The sequence below is a fragment of the Ranitomeya imitator genome, chromosome 1 (assembly GCF_032444005.1).
Source record: "Ranitomeya imitator isolate aRanImi1 chromosome 1, aRanImi1.pri, whole genome shotgun sequence".
Taxonomy (NCBI): domain Eukaryota; kingdom Metazoa; phylum Chordata; class Amphibia; order Anura; family Dendrobatidae; genus Ranitomeya; species Ranitomeya imitator.
Window position 1 is genome coordinate 734121883 of NC_091282.1, and position 20201 is coordinate 734142083.

Consider the following 20201-nt stretch of genomic DNA (forward strand, 5'->3'; position numbering starts at 1 on the left):
ATCTGGCGCATCTTTAGACTGGTATAAGTTTACACTACCTATTAGTTGGCTTACTTTGTACTCCAAAATTCTGGTTCAATTTGCATGTGGAAACTCTCCACCTTTCTGGTAATTCATGCTCCTCTGTCAGATAAGGTGCAGAAAGTGTCTAAAAGCACATGATAAATATAATGCACGTCATGAAACAGGGTGCAGAGGGCTTGATAAATCTCCACTAATGTGTATGTGTGTGAATCAACACATAAAACTGTGGCTGAGCTCAAGTTGCAAAATTTCACCATTAAGATATAAGCAAGATACAATATTTGACCCAAATTTCTAATGTAGTTATTACTTTAATGGTCTTGAAACCTTTCCATTTTTTTATTTTCTTATAAATCTTAGTGCAGCAGCAAATAAGAATCTGCTCATTCTGAAAATAAACATTTTTGTATCATAAACAGTAAAAACAAAAACCTTGTGAATACAATTGTTCAACAGTTATGTAGCTTGTCCTAACAGTGCATATACTTGTTTTCACATAGTGCATTGGTGCTGTCCCTCAGCAGAGGTGCAATGCAAAAGGACTAGAAACATCAATATATCTATGGCAAAGCTTGCAGTTTTGATTGGTTATTACAGTTGTGTTCATAGGCAGAATGCTGTCCTGAGTCTTGATATTGACGAATGCAAAGAATCTCCCATTAGGAAGTTTTCTTTGAAAAGACAAGAGTAGAATCGGCATCCTGCAGAAGAAAATTGCACAAGTGTTACAGACAGTAACTCAAAATTATATAAAACAGTGGGTCATAATAGCGGCCATATAGTACAGCAACCGTATAAACAGCAAGTGTTTAAAAACTTTCGGCAGGAGACAATTCAAGGTAAAAGGGCAGAGCAGTTGTCTAGGTAAACATTAGAGCCCATTCACTTGAGCAAAATGTTTTGACAGATCCTCTTCTAGTTTCCACATTGATAGCAAGGCTGTGTGCTGGGGGCCACGGTCTAACCACCCGCTACCTGCCAAACAGGGCCGTGGGGAGTCACTAAGCCAAACCTCCAAATCCTCAATTTACTTGAATCTCGACTCCACAGCACTGGTCACTACTGAGAATGTACATAAAGGGCAGCACAGATTCATCACAACTCTGACCCCACAGCACTGGTCACTACTGAGAATGTACATAAAGGGCAGCACAGATTCATCTCAACTAACAGCCGAGATCAGGAACAGAACAGACATATAGGATATTTCATAACTTTCCCAACTTAAGAAAAAAAATACAGTACATCCTGCATTGTACTACTGTACCCAATTTATTACATATTTTGGGAGTCTGTCCATTTTATATCAACTCCACTGCCCTGCTGCCAACATCCCCTGCGCCAAGGGTGGGGAACTTTTTTTGTGCTTGGGGCCATTTCAATATTTATAGCATTGTTTGAGTACTGTACAAAATTATCAACTTGAAAATTATCCTGCTATATTTGGACAAACGTTTAACTCGTCCTTAATGTCATGGCTGGAACTGCTTCACTTTGGTGAGGTGTGTGATGTTAGGTGGTATGGATGTCGTTGCTAATCGTAAATGCTCAAGATTTGCAGTAAGTCGTACCGAACATAGATGTATATTACACTAGAGGTCTACTTACAGTGCAAAATTCAAAAAATCATCACTGAACATGTTAGATTTATTGAACTCAAGCAGTGTGAGATCTTCTGTCTACACATCACATAGGAGACCCCAGGGCTAGAGTATACACATATCATAGGAGACATGGGGCTGAAACATATACATCACAGAAGACATGGGCCTGCAGTATAGACATCCTAGGAAACGCTGGGGCTGCAACTTTTTTTTTTCCTCTGGGATGGCAGCACATAGCACACTAACTACATGTCCAAAGTAAGTCCTGGCACTGGCCAGCATCAGCACAATCTTTCATTGCATGCGCCGCAGTGTTCAATATTGAATAGTGCATGCTCACAGAGCAAAAAGAAATTAAAGGGCCAGTAGCCGTCAAAATGGAGCTGCCGGCCTGAGCACTGCGGTCCCAGAGAAAAGAAAGATCATCCTGGGCTGTAAATGGCCCCAGGGCATGAGGTTCCCCACCCCTGCCCTAAGCCTTCTGATTAGTAAGCCTGACACAATGTAATTGATGCATTGCGCTCGTCATGTTGAGCTGGCCCTACTAATCGAGAGGGGCCCTGGGAATGTTGTCAGGTAGAATTTAAAAAAAAAAAAAAAGTTGCAGGATTCTGGTTCAGTGGTGTTGGACTACCAACGTGGCCATTGGACAAGGGTCCTGTGCATCCTTTGTCTCAATTCTATGAAACAACTTAGATCGCTGACAGCAGTTCCTTCCAACTCCTTATACACAAGGAGACTGTTTAACTGGGTATGTATTCTCAATGAGAGGGGAACAACGCATTATATACCCATTTGGTGGTGACTTTTCTCTTGAGTGAACAGAGAATCGGGCAAATTGGATTTTTTTCCTCTCATATAGCTACTGATGAATTCACATCATTACTCCATTATTGGAAATTATGAAAAGTGAATACTTGAAAAGCGCTATATAGAGAAAAGAGGCTAGCAGCAATGTCAGGCTGTATAAGGCCCAGTTCAGACAAGCGCTGCACTTTGAAGACCAGTCACATTTGCAAATTGTCGATGTGGCTGGCTCCGTGTGGTTGTTGGCATAGTGGACAGTAGCGCCCCTTCTATCTATATCCACTAGTCTGGTCTATAACATCAGACCAAACTGATATGATTTTTCCATATAACCCAATGTGACAACCTTGGTCATATGCACATCTGAATTTAACTGTTTTTCACATGTCAGTTTCCTGATCTCCTCCCACCCAAGTAACTTCCTTCTCCTACCCATTACACTGTGAAATATGAACACCACACATTTTTCCTCAAGGCCAATGATTTACGTTTGCAAATTTGATCCACAATATGCATCGAAGTAGGTGAGCCTCAGTTTTTTGTGGACAATCGGAAAGGTGAATCAAACACCCGAAAACCCCGCCTCTATGGCTGAAAATTGTTCCCTCCAAATTCAGGTGACAGAGTCCCTTTAAGGCTACTTTCACACATCAGGTTTTCGTTGTCAGGCTTAATCTGGCTAAATTTAAAAAAAAACAGATCTGGCGAATGTTGCCGCCGGATCCAGTTTTTTTGCCATAGATTTGTATTAGTGCCGGATTGCACCGGATGACATTGCGTTTCATCCGTTTTTCGCCGTTTCTAGAAAAAACGTCCATAGCGCTTCCGGCTGTTTGCTAGAATGGAAGCCTATGGGAGCCGGAAGGTGCCGGATCCGGAAAATGACGGATTCCGGTGCCAGATTCCAGTTTTTTTTTTTTTTTTTTTTGTTTTTTTTTAAACTGGCATGCTCCAAATTTTTTTTATCCAATAATCTAGATATGCTAGCCAAATCCGTCAAAAAAACGGATCCGTCACATCAGTTTTTTACAATATGCGCCAGATCCGGTTTTTCCAACATTCGCCGGATTGTGCCTGATGCAAAAAACCTGATGTGTGAAAGTTGCCTAAGCAGGCAGAAATCAGGCAGAAATCACACTGCAAGAGTGAAGAACGTCATCAGGAACCAGAACGTATGTGCTAAGAATGCTCTGCGCTCAGCTGCGATGCTGGAGGGGAGTATAACTTGTCAGATCTCCATGCATACTTTTGCTGTTCCAACACGTATTACACTGGGATACTTCATCTATCAGATCACTGTTCTCTTGTACGTGCAATTTTAGAGCATCAGCATGGCTCCGTCACACTTAAACCATGTAACGTACACCAGAAGATGAATATACAATACAGTATGTGCAATATAGCCATGCAAATAAATGCTCCAATACAAAGGTCCGTTCTAATAACAGGTCACATAAAACGTTCTGTATAGCAATGAGCGAACGTGCTCAGATATGGTGCTATCTAAGCAAGCTCGAAAATAATTCTCCAGTCCCCGCATGTCTCATGGCTGTTCGACAGGTGCAACACATGAAGGGATTGTCTGTTTGGTAGGCAATCCCTGCATTTGTTGTGGCTGTCGTGACGTGCAGCAGTGGGGACTCAAAACATATTATTCGAGCACGCCAAACACACTCGGTTAGCACCAGAACATGCTCAGATAACTCCCTATCCCAGCACGTTCACTCATCGCTAGTGATGTACATCCCCTAATAACCTTATTAAAGGGGTTGTTACACAAGCAAGATCGGACCTCCACTGATCTGGTGTCCTCTATGTAAATGGAGTGGTGGTTTGCAAGAGTACATCTATTAATCCATGGGAATCTATGTATATATGCAGGATCTCCTGTCCTATAAATGGTGCAGTGGTCACACGTACACACCGCCGCTCCATTCACACGAGACTCCTTGAGTTCAGTGACGGGACCCCACCGATCATACATTTATCACCTATCTGGTGATTAGGGGATACATACTGTTCATGGGACAATCCTTTTAAAATTACATATTCATTTATGACCTGAAAAGGGGTCTATAATTACATGCAGCACTTACTATTCCACTCTTAAAATTCTGTATTCTCTTCTGACCACCTTTCTGCGTTATCCACCATCCCCATGTGGGGGCATACTGCCATAGGTAATACAGGATTAAATAGGGTTGGTCTGCAATCCAGGCCTCTTTCAGGTTATTTGCAGCAGATACCAAAATGAGGCGAACACAGCGGTCTGTTGCCATCTTGTGAGTTTGATCTGTTACTGTTTCAACAGACTAAAAAATAAATAAAATATTAAAAAACAACTAAATTGAACTAGACTGACTTAAAGTCTTCCTTCAACCTTAATAACTATGTTACTATGTAAATAATTGTAAGCATTTAGACTGCAGGGTGCATGTCCTCAAAATACATTTAACCCCTTTCTGACCTCGGACGGGATAGTACGTCCGAGGTCAGATCCCCTGCTTTGATGCAGGGCTCTGCGGTGAGCCCGCATCAAAGCCGGGACATGTCAGCTGTTTTGAACAGCTGACATGTGCCCGTAATAGGCGCGGGCAGAATCGCGATCTGCCCGCACCTATTAACTAGTTAAATGCCGCTGTCAATCGCAGACAGCGGCATTTAACTACCATTTCCGGCCGGGCGGCCGGAAATGACGTCATCGCCGACCCCCGTCACATGATCGGGGGTCGGCGATGCTTCAGAATAGTAACCATAGAGGTCCTTGAGACCTCTATGGTTACTGATCCTCGGCAGCTGTGATCGCCACCTTGTGGTCGGCGCTCACAGCACACCTGCAATTCTGCTACATAGCAGCGATCTGATGATCGCTGCTATGTAGCAGAGCCGATCGTGCTATGCCTGCTTCTAGCCTCCCATGGAGGCTATTGAAGCATGGCAAAAGTAAAAAAAAAAAGTTCAAAAAAATGTGAAAAAAATAAAAAAAATATAAAAGTTTAAATCACCCCCCTTTCGCCCCAATCAAAATAAATGAATTAAAAAAAAAAAAATCAAATCTACACATATTTGGTATCGCCACGCTCAGAATCGCCCGATCTATCAATTAAAAAAAACGCATTAACCTGATCACTAAACGGCGTAGCGAGAAAAAAAATGCGAAACGCCAGAATTACATTTTTTTGGTCGCAGCGACATTGCATTAAAATGCAATAACGGTCGATCAAAAGAACGTATCTGCACCAAAATGCTATCATTAAAAACGTCATCTCGGCACGCAAAAAATAAGCCCTCACCCGAATCCAGATCATGAAAAATGGAGACGCTACGGGTATCGGAAAATGGCGCAATTTTTTTTTTTTTTTAGCAAAGTTTGGCATTTTTTTTTCACCACTTAGGTAAAAAATAACCTAGTCATGTTAGGTGTCTATGAACTCATAATGGCCTGGAGAACCATAATGTCAGGTCAGTTTTAGCATTTAGTGAACCTAGCAAAAAAGCCAAACAAAAAACAAGTGTGGGATTGCACTTTTTTTGCAATTTCACCGCACTTGGAATTTTTTTCCCGTTTTCTAGTACACGACATGCTAAAACCAATGATGTCGTTCAAAAGTACAACTCGTCCCGCAAAAAATAAGCCCTCACATGGCCAAATTGACGGAAAAATAAAAAAAGTTATGGCTCTGGGAAGGAGAGGAGTGAAAAACGAACACGGAAAAACGAAAAATCCCAAGGTCATGAAGGGGTTAAAAAAAAAAGAAAAAAAAAAGTTTCTCTTATCAGGAACCCATCAAATCCAATTTTTTTTACCCTTAAACATAATGATCCTGTAAAATGGCCATACAGCCTTACAAAAAGGTTTTGTGTTCATGATGACTGTGCTATAGGTCCTTCCACAGTAGCAATGGCTTCAGTACAAGGAACTGTGGTAGACCAGAGCATGGGGGAAATCCACAAAATATTAGACTTGAAAAGTAAACCTGAGCCCATCTGCAACAAAATACAAAGATGAGGATACATGTTTTAGGTCTGCCGGGAAAAAAAATGTGCATGACTTTACCGTTTCATACTGCTCAGTACAAGCATTTTCCACCACTTTTGACTTTACGGGTCCTGGACATATATTGATGATTTCAATATCTGGATACGCTCCCATCTCAACTCTTAGACTATTGAAAAATCCCTGCAAAAAAAAAAAGAATAAACAATTAAATAAAAAAACATTGGATTGGTAATTTTGTAAAAGAACAAAAACAAAAAACCTTCCCAAAATAACTTTTGTACAATTATGCAACATTGTCTTGTATGGAAGACAGCAGGTTTATAGAATGCAATTCAGGGATTCACTTATTGAGGGTTTTCTAGGGCTCTTCAAAAGTTGCCATAAAGTAAGGATAATTGGAAAAGAAACAATCTCTTCTTGCCCCCTGCTGGTGGTACCCACCACGATCAAAAGTGACAACATCCCCATCATTAGTCACCAGACTACTGATGAAATTAACCGTTGGGACATGATCACTTACAGTCCAAGTGGAAACCACTGGATCCGTGGCAGATCCAAATAGTAAGTAATGATTGTGGGAATAATTTTGCAGGACTGATGTTATACAGAACAAGCTCAGTAAAGTTTATTTCTTGTACCATTGAGTCTTTTTTTCACTTCCTTCTGCCCTGTGTGTATCCAGCTTCACTGAGGGAAATGGGCAGTTCTATTCTTATCTGCTAAAAGATATATCTCAGTAGCATCCCGCTTCTCCTTAGTGCTGCAGGTTCCTCACGCTACTCTATGTGCTTATTGATATGGCTAAATTTTATTTTATATGGATTTGGTGACAGGCCCAAAATTTTATCAATATTCATTACCAAGTACAAACTTCACATTTCATTGGTGGTTCATGTGGGAAGAGATCTTTAGAGCAGTATCATGCTTTCCCTGCATGCATAGCTGAACAGTGCCAAATCCCTAATATCAGGGCAATGAGGATGCAGTGAGAGGGTCTGTTATACAACAGTTGTAGGTTTATCTGTTTTTCATTAATTAAGACCGGGTTACTGGGTGCAGTTGTTATGCATAATCAACCATCAGATACTTTATAAGACAAGGTCACTAGGTACAGTTTTAGCAGTTATTGGAGAATGGATCCAGTGGCAACGGATAGTAAAAAGGGCACATTTTTGCATCGCCGTTAATCCCCCCCCCCCCCAATCTGATTATCTACTAGATCAGTAGACATTTCTCAAGGAACGTTCTCCACAGCCATTTTTTTTTTTAATGCTCTAGCCTTAGTTTCTCTCCTCTGTCAGATCATTGTTTCCCACGCAGCTAAAAAAAAAAGTTTTTTTTTGGTGCTAGTAAATATTTGCCTGAGCAATCCTTGCAAACATTTCATTTAACAATCAGCAACATATTTACCTGAAGGGCATGCTTACTGGCTGCATATCCCGTTGACAGGGGCACTCCGATCAGGCCAGTAATGCTGCTTAAGGTGATGATCTTTCCCCTCTTCCTCTCAATCATGTGGGGTAATACATGCTTAGTTATGGAAACTGTTCCTATATAATTGAGATTCATCAGTCCCTGATAAACATCCAGACCTGTATCCACAAACAGAGAGCGCTGTGACCGGCCACCATTATTCACTAGAATGTCAATCTACAGACAAAGAAAATTTAAGGTTAATATTATTATTATTATTTATTGTTATAGCGCCATTTATTCCATGGCGCTTTACATGTGAGGAGGGGTATACATAATAAAAACAAGTACAATAATCTTAAACAATACAAGTCATAACTGGTGCAGGAGGAGTGAGGACCCTGCCCGCGAGGGCTCACAATCTACAAGGGATGGGTGAGGATACAGTAGGTAAGGATAGAGCTGGTCGTGCAGTGGTTTGGTTGATCGGTGGTTACTGCAGGTTGTAGGCTTGTCGGAAGAGGTGGGTCTTCAGGCTCTTTTTTAAGGTTTCGATGGTAGGTGAGAGTCTGATGTGTTGTGGTAGAGAGTTCCAGAATAGGGGTGATGCGCAAGAGAAACTTGTATGCAATTGTGGGAAGAGGAGATAAGAGGGGAGTAGAGAAGGAGATCTTGTGAGGATCGGAGGTTGCGTGCAGGAAAGTAACGGGAGATGAGGTCACATATGTATGGAGGAGACAGGTTGTGGATGGCTTTGTATGTCATGGTTAGGGTTTTGTACTGGAGTCTCTGGGCAATGGGGAGCCAGTGAAGGGATTGACAGAGGGGAGTGGCTGGGGAATAGCGGGGGGACAGGTGGATTAGTCGGGCAGCAGAGTTTAGAATAGATTGGAGGGATGCAAGAGTGTTAGAGGGGAGGCCAACGAGCAGGAGGTTGCAGTAGTCAAGGCAACTTTGGAACTTTTATTTCTTGATAACTGAAGCTAGTGATTACTAGCCATTGGCAAGCCCACTTATCCATTGATTTCAAAGGTGACCATTAGAGATGAGCAAACGTGCTGGGATAAGGTGTTATCTGAGCATGCTAGGGTGTTAAGCGAGTAATTTGGGCGTGTTCAAAATATATGTTTGCGTCCCTGCTGCATGTCTCGCAGCAGTTCAGCAGCTGCAACACAAGCTGGGATTACCTGTTTGTTAGACAATCCCAGCAGGTGTTGCAATTGTGAACAGCGGTGAGACATGCAGGTGCGGGGACTCGAACATATATTTTGAACACGCCAAAGTCACTCGCTTAGCACCCGAGCATGCTCAGATAACAACTAATCTGACCATTCACTCATCACTACTGACCATCTAATGCCAAAGAAAAGGAACTTCATGTTCTTTCTCAGAGGGGTTCCAAATAACGAATCGATTAGCAGGACCGGACCCTGATCCACTATCAACATTGGTGGTCTGTAGCTACTATATAGGACACCTTAGAAGTGCATCCTACCTGCCGGCATCTACGGCTCCTCTTTTCATTAGCCAGGCTTTTGTGATGTGGTTTGTGCATCATATGGCAATGATTATGTCACGCTAGGCAACCTAGTCAAAAGAGGAGCCGGGAATGCCAGCTACTGTTTGCAGGGCTCTTGTTCAGTGGCCAGAAACTACTGACCAAACTATGAGGAATAAGACAGAAATCACATTATAAATGTACACTTACTCTTCCAAAATATTTTATGACCATGTCCGTTGCTGCCTTGTGTGCACCAATATCGATCAGGTCAAGAGGAACAACTAATAGATCCTTCTCTTCCAAACTGCTGATCTCTGATAATACAAAAACAAATAAAAAAAAAAAAAAAAATATATATATATATATATATATATATATATATATATTTTTTTTTTTTTGTCCAGGTGGAAATGAAATACAACAAAAACAAATGGTTACGATGTGTTCCCAACCAAAATGATTTAGCACCACTATGTACTCTAATTATAACGTACAGCATAAAGAGAATCTATATTGTTCGCTCATATCATAAGCACCTGTATTCTGCAGGGTGCAGCTGCGAGGAATATATATCCCCTGCCATGCATTACTACATTAACCCCTTCACCCCAACACCCTGTTACAATTCTCACCAGTGTCACTCACTTTATCAGGCAATAACTCTGAATCGCTTGCATTCGTCAAAGCTTTCCAGAGACTGTTTTTTCGTGACACACTGTACTTTATGTTAGCGGTAAATTTAGGTTGAAATTTTTTTGCCTTTGTGAAAATATAGGAAAGTGGGGGAAAATTTTGCAAATTTCAAACTTTCAATTTTTATATCCTTAAACCAGTTACTCATGCTGTAGAAAATAACATTTCCTATATGTCTACTTTACATCTACTTTTACTTGATTATCATTATTCCAACAATTTTTTTTTTTTGGGGACCACATTACGTTTGAAGTGACTTTAATGGGCCTACAAACAGAAAATATCCAAAAGTGAAAAAGTTAGAACATTTTAAAAACTGCATCCCTCAAAACCACATTCATTAACCTTTTAGGCGCTTCACAGGAATTAAAGCAATGTGGAAGGCAAAAATTAAGCATTTTAATTTTTACCACAGTCCGCAGATTAGTGTACATTCAAAATAATACATCCATTTAATCTTTTACATTTCTAGACTAGCAACACCTAAGTGAGTGTCTAAATATAACAATGCACCAAAACAAATAACGTGATCAATACGGAGGGAATATAATGGTGCCATCATGGGTCATGAAAAAAACCAACTCATTACCAGGTACGTAATACCCGTGTTTTTCCATCACCCATGAAGGCACCACAAGAGATTTACAGAGATTTTGTATACTCTTAGGGAGGGGGATCAAACCTCTATCACCCTTCTCCTGAAAGTGAGGTCAGAGGAAGCAGACAGATCTAATATGTAGTGTCTGAAGAAGGTAGACGGAGGACCAAGTGGCCACCTTACAGATCTGGTCGATGGATGCGTCTGCTCTCTCCGCCCAGGATGCTGCCATGGGTCTCCTGGAATTGGCCTTTAGACCTCCTGGAACATCCCTGCCTGCACTACTATATTCTAGCATAATGGCTTCGCTCACCCATCTAGCTATAGTTTGTTTAGACTTTGAGGCCCCTTCTTGACCCGTGAAACCAGACAAACAAGGCCTTTTGCTTTCTCCAGGGTTCTGTCACCTCTAAGTACCATAGGAGACACCTCCTAACATCCAAGCAATGAAATCTCTCCTCCTGATTTCTTGGATTAGGGCAAAAAGATTGTAAGACTATTTCCTGACACCTATGGAATTTCGACACCACCTTGGGGAGATTGGCTTGGTCTAATCTTAGTACTACTCTATTGTCCATGACCTGAGTGTAGGGAGGGTCTGCTGATAGTGCTTGCAAGTCATCTATCCTATGGGCCGAAGTGAGTGCCACTAATAGTCACGTTAAAGACGGCGTTATTTTTTCTGACACCGTGTTCAATGGCTCAAAAGGGACTCTCTGCTAGAGCTGATAACACTAGATTTAGATCCCAAGGAGGAGGTGTAGGAGATGGGACAGAGTTCTTTCTACTACATGCTTTGTCAACCCTTGCCACCCATCTGTCATTAGCCAGGTCACAGTTAAATAAAGCTGCCAGAGTTGAAACTCAGGCTGTGTGCACACGATGCAGATTTGGTGCAGAATTTTCTGCATAAAATCTGCATCTCCTGGCAGAATCCGCAGGTGTGTTTTTTATGCGTTTTTGGTGCAGATTTTACCAAAGGATTTCTATTATGGAGGGGTGCAGAAACGCTGCAGAACTGCACAAAAGAAGTGACATGCATTTCTGCGCAGATTTTTCTGCACCATGTGCACAGCTTTTTTTTTTTTCACATTGATTTACATTGTACTGTAAATCACAGTGCAGTTCTGCAGCGTTTCTGCTGCAGAAAAATCTGCTGCAGTTCTGCACTAAATCTGCATCGTGTGCACATACCCTTACACCTTCAGGGTACTGACCTCCAATCCCAACTCTAGTCCCTTCTGCGGGAACTCTAATATGGCCACTATCGGAACTTCCCCTTCCCGTATCGGCCCTGCAACAGACAAAAACTTATGCTATATCCTTCCACAAATTCTGGTGGTTATCGACTTCCTGCTACGAAGTGTAGATACTAACCCTGCTGAGAACCCCCTTACTCTCTAGTAGTGACCTCTCAAATTCCAGGCTGTTAGGTGCAGCCCGGATTTCTGGGGATGACAGAAGGGGCCCTGCCTTACAAGGTCCTGGTCCTCTGGGAGTACCCAAGGATCTGTCATGGACATTGTCCTTAACCATAGAACCAAAAACACATGGGCTACATAATTGTTCTCTTGTTTCTACAAGACTGGGGAGTCCACCACTCCTCTGTGGGTCATTTGCATTGTAATTGTTCCATCCTGTATGTCCACATGTAGATTTTTTCTCTCTGAACCCTGCTTATACAGGTACTATACAGATGATCAGGTTTTTAAATACATCAGATAGGGATTATATGGATTAGATAGGACTGCTCTATTATGGGTATACCTTGGCGATTGGTGGAGCAGCTTAATACTTTTTTTGCCAAAAAAAAAAAATGTATGTTAACTAAATACCCTGTATTTTTTTCATTTTTTGACTAGCACTTGCTTATTTACTGTGACGTTTTTTTACAACAGAGTATTTTTGACCTCTCTGTGCGTTTTTGTGTCTTATTGTCCTTAACCAGTAGAACTAAGGCCTCTTTGGTTAAAACGGGGCTATCAAGATTAATCTGGCTTTCTCCTCTCGGATTTTCCTCAGGACTGCTGGTATGAGGCATATTGGCGGAAAGGCGTATAGGAGACCTGATGACCATTCTATTCTGAAGGCGTCTACTGCCACTGGCCTGTCTGCTGGACTCAGGGAACAAAATCTTTGAACTTTTCTGTTGGCCCGTGAAGCGAAGAGATCCATCCTGGAACAACCCCACATACCTACAATCTGACTGAAAACTGCCTCCTTCAGGGACCATCCCCTTGTCTCAAATGATTGCGGCTTAAAAAGTCCACCTTCCAGTTGTCTACGCCTCTGATATGCAGGGCCGATAAGAGGAAATGATGTTTTGCCAGATATAGAATCCTCTCTGCATCAATGTTCGAGAGCGAGTGCCTCCCTGATGATTTATGTAGGCCACTGTCGACTGGTTGTCCGACAGGACTCTCACATGTTGTCCCTGCAGATGTGGTAGTAACCCAATCAGAGTCTTTTCTACCCCCAGCAGTTCCCATTTGTTTGACGACAGACCTCTTTCTTCTTGAGCCCAGGGATTCTGGAGCCACAGTATCTAGATGTACTCCCGACCCCCAGGGACTGACATCCATAGTTACTATTTTGGAGGCTTTGTATACCCAAGGAACTCCTCTTGGGATTTTAATTGAACTGCCACTCTGAGGAACTTGTGATCCTGCTGGCAGATGGGGATGTGGTAGTACGCGTCCTTGAGGTCTAGGACCACAATGACGGAATTATCAGATAACAGTTGAGGCCCTTTAGATTTATAATGGTCCTCCAGGAGTTGTCCGGCTTTTTTATGAGAAATAGGGGGGAATCAAATCCCTTCTTTCTTTCCTCCACCAGAACTTCCTCCAGCACATGTTTTTCCAGCAGCAACAACACCACCTCTTCTTCCAGGCTGTGCTGTTTTTTCCTGAGAGGGCTGTACTGGAGTCTGTTTGTATCTCTGTGGCGGCCATTTGCAGAATCTCAGTCTCAGACCCAATCCTATGATCTGCCGAATCTAGGTACTGGCCTTTAACCTCTCCCAGGCGAAGAGGAAGTGAAAGAGCCTCCCTTTTACCTGGGAGGAGCAGTCACTGGGGGGGGGGCTTACCGAAGTAAAAGCCTCTCCCTCCCCTAAATTGTTTGCCCATTCTCTCTCGATCTCTGTATTGCTGTCTCCTGGATCCACGACCCCTCCGAAAGGAGCGTCAAAAGAATGGATATGGCTTTTTTGGAAACCCTTTGTTCTTATCTCTGGCCTTTTCTAGTACTTCATCTAGTGCTGGCCCAAATAAGAAGTTTCCTTCACAAGGCAGGGAGCAGATCCCCAGGCCAGAATTTCAGCCATACTGCTTAACGTCCCGCATTGGCCAGTGCTGCTGATCTGGCCGCCAGTCTTACGGAATCTGATGAGGCATCTGCTAAAAATACAGCTGCTTCTTTGATGGCAGGCATCGCCTCCAAGAAGGCTTCTCTGGGGACCCGTTGTTCCAGCTGGTTGTCCAGCCAAAACTTCAGAGATGTAGCCACACAGGGGGCCGCAATGGCTGGTCTCAATGCCCTTGCTGAAGACTCCCAAGTCGCCTTGAGAAAATTAGGCTACTTCACACTAGCGTCGGAATCTCCCCGTCGCAATGCGTCGGGGAGAGATTCCGACGCTAGCGTTTAGCGCATTGCACAATGGAGGCAGCGGATGCATTTCTCCGGTGCATCCGCTGCCCCATTGTAAGGTGTGGGGAGGTGGGGGCGGAGTTCCGGCCGCGCATGCGCGGTCGGAAAAAGCGGTCTGTCAGGAGCAAAAACGTTACATGCAGCGTTTTTTGCTCCCGACGGTCCGCAGAAGCACGACGCATCCGTCGCTCGACGGATGTGACGTGTGGCAATCCGTCGCAAATGCGTCGTCAATACAAGTCTATGGGGAAAAAACGCATCCTGCAAGCACTTTTGCAGGATGCGTTTTTTCTGCAAAACGACGCATTGTGACGGATTGCAGAAAACGCTAGTGTGAAAGTAGCCTTATTCATCTTCCTATCCAATGGCTCCTTCAAGGACGCCGAGTCTTCAAACGGGAGGAAAGACTTTCGAGATTGCCACATCAAGTCTTGGTGCCTTATCCCAGGATTAAAAAAAAAAAAAAGCTTCTTCAAATGGATATTTCTTTCTTAAAGAACTGTCTGTGTTCTTTTCCCCGCCTTCTCCCATTCTCTTTTAATGAGACCCTGCAACTGCTCATTAATGGGGAAGGTTCTACATTTTTTTTCTTTGTAAGCCGCCAAACATGAGCTCCTGAGCTGACTGCTTAGCTTTTTCCTCTACCAGTCCCATAGTAGACCAGACCGCTTTTATTAGTTTGTCTGTTGCCTTTTACCGGGAACATAATCTCTTCTCCTGAACTACTGTCAGAATATTGTGATTGGTCCGAGTCTTCCGGCTCTTAACATGTGGAGTCTTCTTGTGATATCAAAGAGGGACTGGACCTCTCTCTTCTCTTACTGTCTGTATGCATTGTGGCCTGTAATGCCCACACCAACTTACAGACTTCGGACTGTATCAGAGATTTAAGCTTTCAGAAAAGGTGGGAATCTCCTCTGCATTCGTCCTATCAATACAGTCCTGAGATTGACATAGCTTTTTTCCCCAGGGGGGCTCTAACCGTCATCTGCATAGAGGACACTATTTTTAAGCTTGGCTTTACTCTTCTTAGGGACCCCCTATACTCCAACCCACCAATGTATACAAAAAACGGAGAGGTTAGGAGACAGGAGAAAGAAAACAGACATTAGCGTGCTGTACTTTCTCGGAGCTCACTTGGATGCTTCAAACGGGTAGCGGATCCAGAGTTCGCATGGTCTTCTCAGTGTCTCCTTCAGAGACTATGGACCCCCTCCCCCTTCCTGGAATCCCGGAGATCCAACCGCGCTGCGGCGTGGCTGTCTCTTTTCCTGTGAGCGTGACCGCGTTACTGGCTCCCGCTGCTGGTTAGACTGCAAGTGCTCAGGCGTCAAGGCTTCCATGGTTGTCTTCGCTTGCAAGCCTGCCGCTCCTTTAAATACTTCTAGGCCTCATTAACTTAAGAAGGGTGCCACCCCTTCCTTGTACACACCTGCCTCATCCGCAGCCTTTGATTTACATCTGAAGCGCGTTCCTATTGATTCAGACTCCGCATGAACCCAGCATCACTGGGGTAACTTCCGGTATACGCTCCCGGGCCGGTGTCCCTTGCCGCCCATGTGCTGCCGCCATGACACCCCCACAGTCCTACCTCGATCAGGGAAGTGTGCTGCAGGAGGGAGCAAACCTTACCCAGCACCTTTCAGGTATGTCAGGGAGGGCCCAGCGGGACGTGATCCTGCTGCCATCACACGGGCTGCAGGTCATAATATCAGGAAGCTCTTTTCTCTTCACCCGGCCATCGTCTCACAGGCTGCCTGCATCAGGGAGGACACAGCAAATGTGGCCTCCGAGGCTTGCTAGAACGCCCGGGCACCGATGTGCCTCGTGGGCAGCATGGCCACCATCTGCAACAGGGAGGGCACAGTATTATGGTCTCCGAGGCTTCTCTTCCCACCCAGGCACCAATGTGAGGGTTGCATGCATCAGGGAGGGTACACCAAACGTGGTTTCCGAGGTTCCTATCTTCACCCGGGCATTGCCTCATGGGCTGTGGCCATAATTCGCTCAGGGAGGGCATGGCAAGACATGGCCTCTGAGGAGACTACCGATACCTGGTGACGGAAGCAGCAGCATGGCTACCAAACCCCATCCGACCCAGGCACGGGCATCCTCTTCCAAGGATCTTCATCTTGAGGATTTCCCATCAAGGACAGGAAACCAACTGATGTGGAGAGAGGAGCCGCCCTTTTATCTTGAAGGTTTCCTGTCCTTGATGGGCAGATCCCCTCTCGTGGTGCTGTCATGGGTGATGGAAAAATGTTCATTTAGCCCCAAATTTTGCATTTTTACAAGAATAACAGAAGAAAATGAACCCTAAAATTTGTTGTGCAATTTCTCCTAAGTACACAGATACCCCATGTGTGCAAGAAAACTACTGCTTGGACACACGGCAGGGCTCGGAAGGAAAGGAGAGCCATTTGCTTTTTGAAGTGCAAAATTGGCTGAAATAGATAAACACCATGTCACACTTGCAAAGCCCCTGATGTGCCTAAACAGTGGAAACCCCTCACAAGTCACACCATTTTGGAAACTACACCCCTCAAAACTTATCTAGATGTGTGGTGAACACTTTGAACCAACAGGTTCTTCACAGAATTTCATAATGTTGAGCTGCAAAAATAAAAAAAAATATATACATTTTTCCTGCAAAAGTGTTACTTCAGCCTTAAATTTTTACATTTTCTCAAGGGTAACAGGAGAAAATGGACAGTGCAATGTGTTCTGCAATTTATTCTACACAGATACCCCGTATTTGGTGGAAAACTACTGTTTCGGCGCAAAGCAACGCTCGGAAAGGACGAAGTGCCAATTAAATTCTGTTCCGTCCCTGTATGCATGCCTCCTTATCCCCTATCCCTGTGTGCATGTTTCCTATTGAAAAAAACAAAAACATCCTACTCACCGACCTGCGCGCCCTGGGAGCGTATAGGAGTGGAGCGCATATTCATCACCTTAATGAGCGGTACCACGTGAACGCGGAGCACAGGAGGAGCCGCAGACAGGTGCCGGCGGCCGGAACAAGATGCAGTACCAGCACCGAGGGCGCGCAGGTAGGGGAGTATGATGTGTGTGCCAGCTCCTGGCACCCGCTGCTCCGCCAGCTTTCTGTACCGTGACTCGTGTATAAGCCAAAGGGGGTGTTTTCAGCACAAAAAAAAAAAAAATGTGCTGTAAAACTCGGCTTATACACAAGTATATACGGTATGTTATCACACCCAATAAACAGCACCTACTGAGCCTGTGGCCAATCTGTTTAGATTCATTTATGATTTACATTATAGTGAACCAGAAAAATTTACTTTGGGGAAAATAAATAAATAAATATCGGCAAGGGTGGCAATTTTACTGTCAAATATGTGCAACTCTGTCATGGAGCCTAATGTGAACAAAGCCTACGGCCTGCAACGATGACAAGGGGGCATCCTCTACACCTAGATGAAAGAAGGTTTAAGCATAATCACAGATGGTGAATCTTTACTGTAAGAGCAGTGAGATTGATTATTTACTGTGCAAGCGAGCAATGAGACTATGGAACTCTCTGCCACACGATGTTCAAGGAGGACAACGTTCATGTAAAATCACAGTTATGGGTACGAGACTCTGATGCCATATTGATCTAGGGAAAAAAAAAAAAAAAAAAAAATCGGACTGTCGTATCTGAAGTCAGAAAGAACTTAGCCTGCGACACACTGCCATGGAGGAGTCATAAAAAAGTGCTACAATAAAAGCACGTGACACTTTCTGGAACAAAATCTCGCCATATAGTACATGTTACGTGGCATAAGAGTGCGGAGCAGCAATCTGCAGGGCGATAATAGATACATATTGCACAACTATCCTTTATTTCATGAAATCACTTTTTTGTTACTACAGAGTGGAAAAAAAAAAAGTTGCAAAACTTTTTGCAACTGCAGGAAATCCAGTCTGAGAAACAAAAAAGTTTATTTGGAGGACACCATGCAGCACCCCAATACAAGCACTGGACCCCCACCGTTAGGCAGGCCACAGCTGACAGAAGGAATAAATAAAATCATACCAAGACATTTCCTTTTCACTCTCAACAATTCATCTTTTCTTCTGGAGGAAAGGATCAGGGAAGCGCCTAACTTTGCAAGCTGGTAACATAGTTCTTCCCCAATTCCGCTGGACGCGCCGGTGACCCAGACGACAGCACCACGGAGCTTACTTTCTGCAAAGGTAGAAAAATAAATAAATATGAAACATTTCCCACTTATAAGCCATCTTTATTTTGTGCAACTACAAGTCCCAGCTTGTCTTAAAGACGAGAAACTTGTATTCCACTCAGTAAAAGAGTTTTTTTGTGCAACTTTCCATAAGACAGGACATAGAATAAGGTAATGATACTTTTCTAGTGACGCACGTTATCTCCTGCCTCTGATAATTACCTGGGGAACTCCCAAATCGTTCAGCCCATAGCAAAGTTAAATCTGCATCCGCTTTAACGAGCCTGACGAGCTGCACAACGGCGTATAGGAGGCAGCCGAGGACCAGCAACGTGCAGCAGGTGAACACCTCCATGTCCGGACCGTGCACCGCTCCCGGGTGTGTGTGCGGCTGTGCGCAGCTGCTGTCAATCACCCTGCGGCCTCGCTTAGTCCCCGCCCACCTAGTAATCAGAAGGGGTGGAGTCACTAGGCTGCCCCTCCCCTATTCTAACCTCTTGTTTGGACGGTGACGCTAACGACAACCCTGATGAAGCCACGCCCTCATGCAACATGGCGGCCGCACTCGATGTCACCTAGGGGAGGAGGATGATGACGGCTGTTGTTGCATAAGTGCGAAGCGGTTGCCAAGATGGAAGTCTGACAGGGCTGCTGCTATGTGAAAAATAAGCACCCTACGCAATGCTCTACTCCAGGTTCATGAGGGTTCCAGAATAAATGACTATCCTGTTAACATGTGTAGACATAATACACACACTTATACACGTATATACTCAACAACACCGAGACGGAGAAGTGCTGGAATAATGGAGACTGCAGGATGGCTAGGCGTGTTACTAAAATGTACTGTAAGTGATTAACACATGGAAACAACGTTTTCAAAAGGTCTCCATTTCTCTAATATATAGTATGAGCGCAACATGCAGAAATCCCCTGAGCATGAGCGCCCCGTGTAGAAACCCCCTGAGTATGAGCGTCCCGGGCAGAAATCCCCTGAGTATGAGCGTCCTTTGAAGAAATCCACGGAGTAGGAGCGCCCTGTGCAGAAACCCCCAAAGTATTAGTGACCCGTGCAGACATCCCCGAAGTAGCCTCACGTGAAGAAATCTCCGGAGTAGGAGCGCCACATGCAGAAATCCCCAGCGTAGGAGCGCCTCATGCAGAAATCCCCTGAGTATGAGCGCCCCGTGCAGAAACCCCCTGAGTATGAGCGCCCCGTGCAGAAACCCCCTGAGTATGAGCGTCCCGTGCTGAAACCCCCTGAGCATGAGCGCCCTGTGCAGAAATCCACGGAGAAGGAGCGCCCTGTGCAGAAATCCACGGAGTAGGAGCGCCCTGTGCAGAAATCCCCAAAGTATTAGCGATCCGTGCTGAAATCCCCAAAGTAGGAGCGCCAAGTTAAGAAATCCCCAAATTAGGAGCCTCACGTGCAGAAATCCCTGGAGTAGGAAAGCCAAGTGCAGAAATCTCCGGAGTAGGAGAGCCCCTTGCAGAAATCCCCGGAGTAGGAGCGCCACATGTAGAAATCCCCAGCGTAGGAGAGCCCCGTGCAGAAATCCCCGGAGTAGGAGAGCCACGTGCAGAAATCTCCAGAGTAGGAGCCCCTCGTGCAGAAATCCCCAGTGTAGGAGCGCCCCGTGCAGAAATCCCCGAAGTAGGAGCGCCATGTGCAGAAATCCCCAGCGTAGGAGCGCCATGTGCAGAAATCCCCGGAGTAGGAGCG

General features: G+C 44.4%; 1 protein-coding gene across 1 annotated transcript; it reads right to left on the reverse strand.

The window, feature by feature from the left end:
* Positions 1 to 315: 315 nt before the first annotated feature.
* On the reverse strand, positions 316 to 18887 carry DHRS7 (dehydrogenase/reductase 7). Its single transcript, XM_069733563.1, has 7 exons — positions 18701 to 18887; positions 18331 to 18483; positions 9557 to 9663; positions 7846 to 8085; positions 6493 to 6615; positions 4532 to 4747; positions 316 to 725 (listed from the first exon to the last, which is right to left on the reverse strand). Exons 1-7 carry the CDS (start codon positions 18831 to 18833, stop codon positions 684 to 686), a joined length of 1014 nt encoding a protein of 337 aa, XP_069589664.1. The 5' UTR covers positions 18834 to 18887; the 3' UTR covers positions 316 to 683.
* Between the last annotated feature and the right edge of the window lie 1314 nt (positions 18888 to 20201).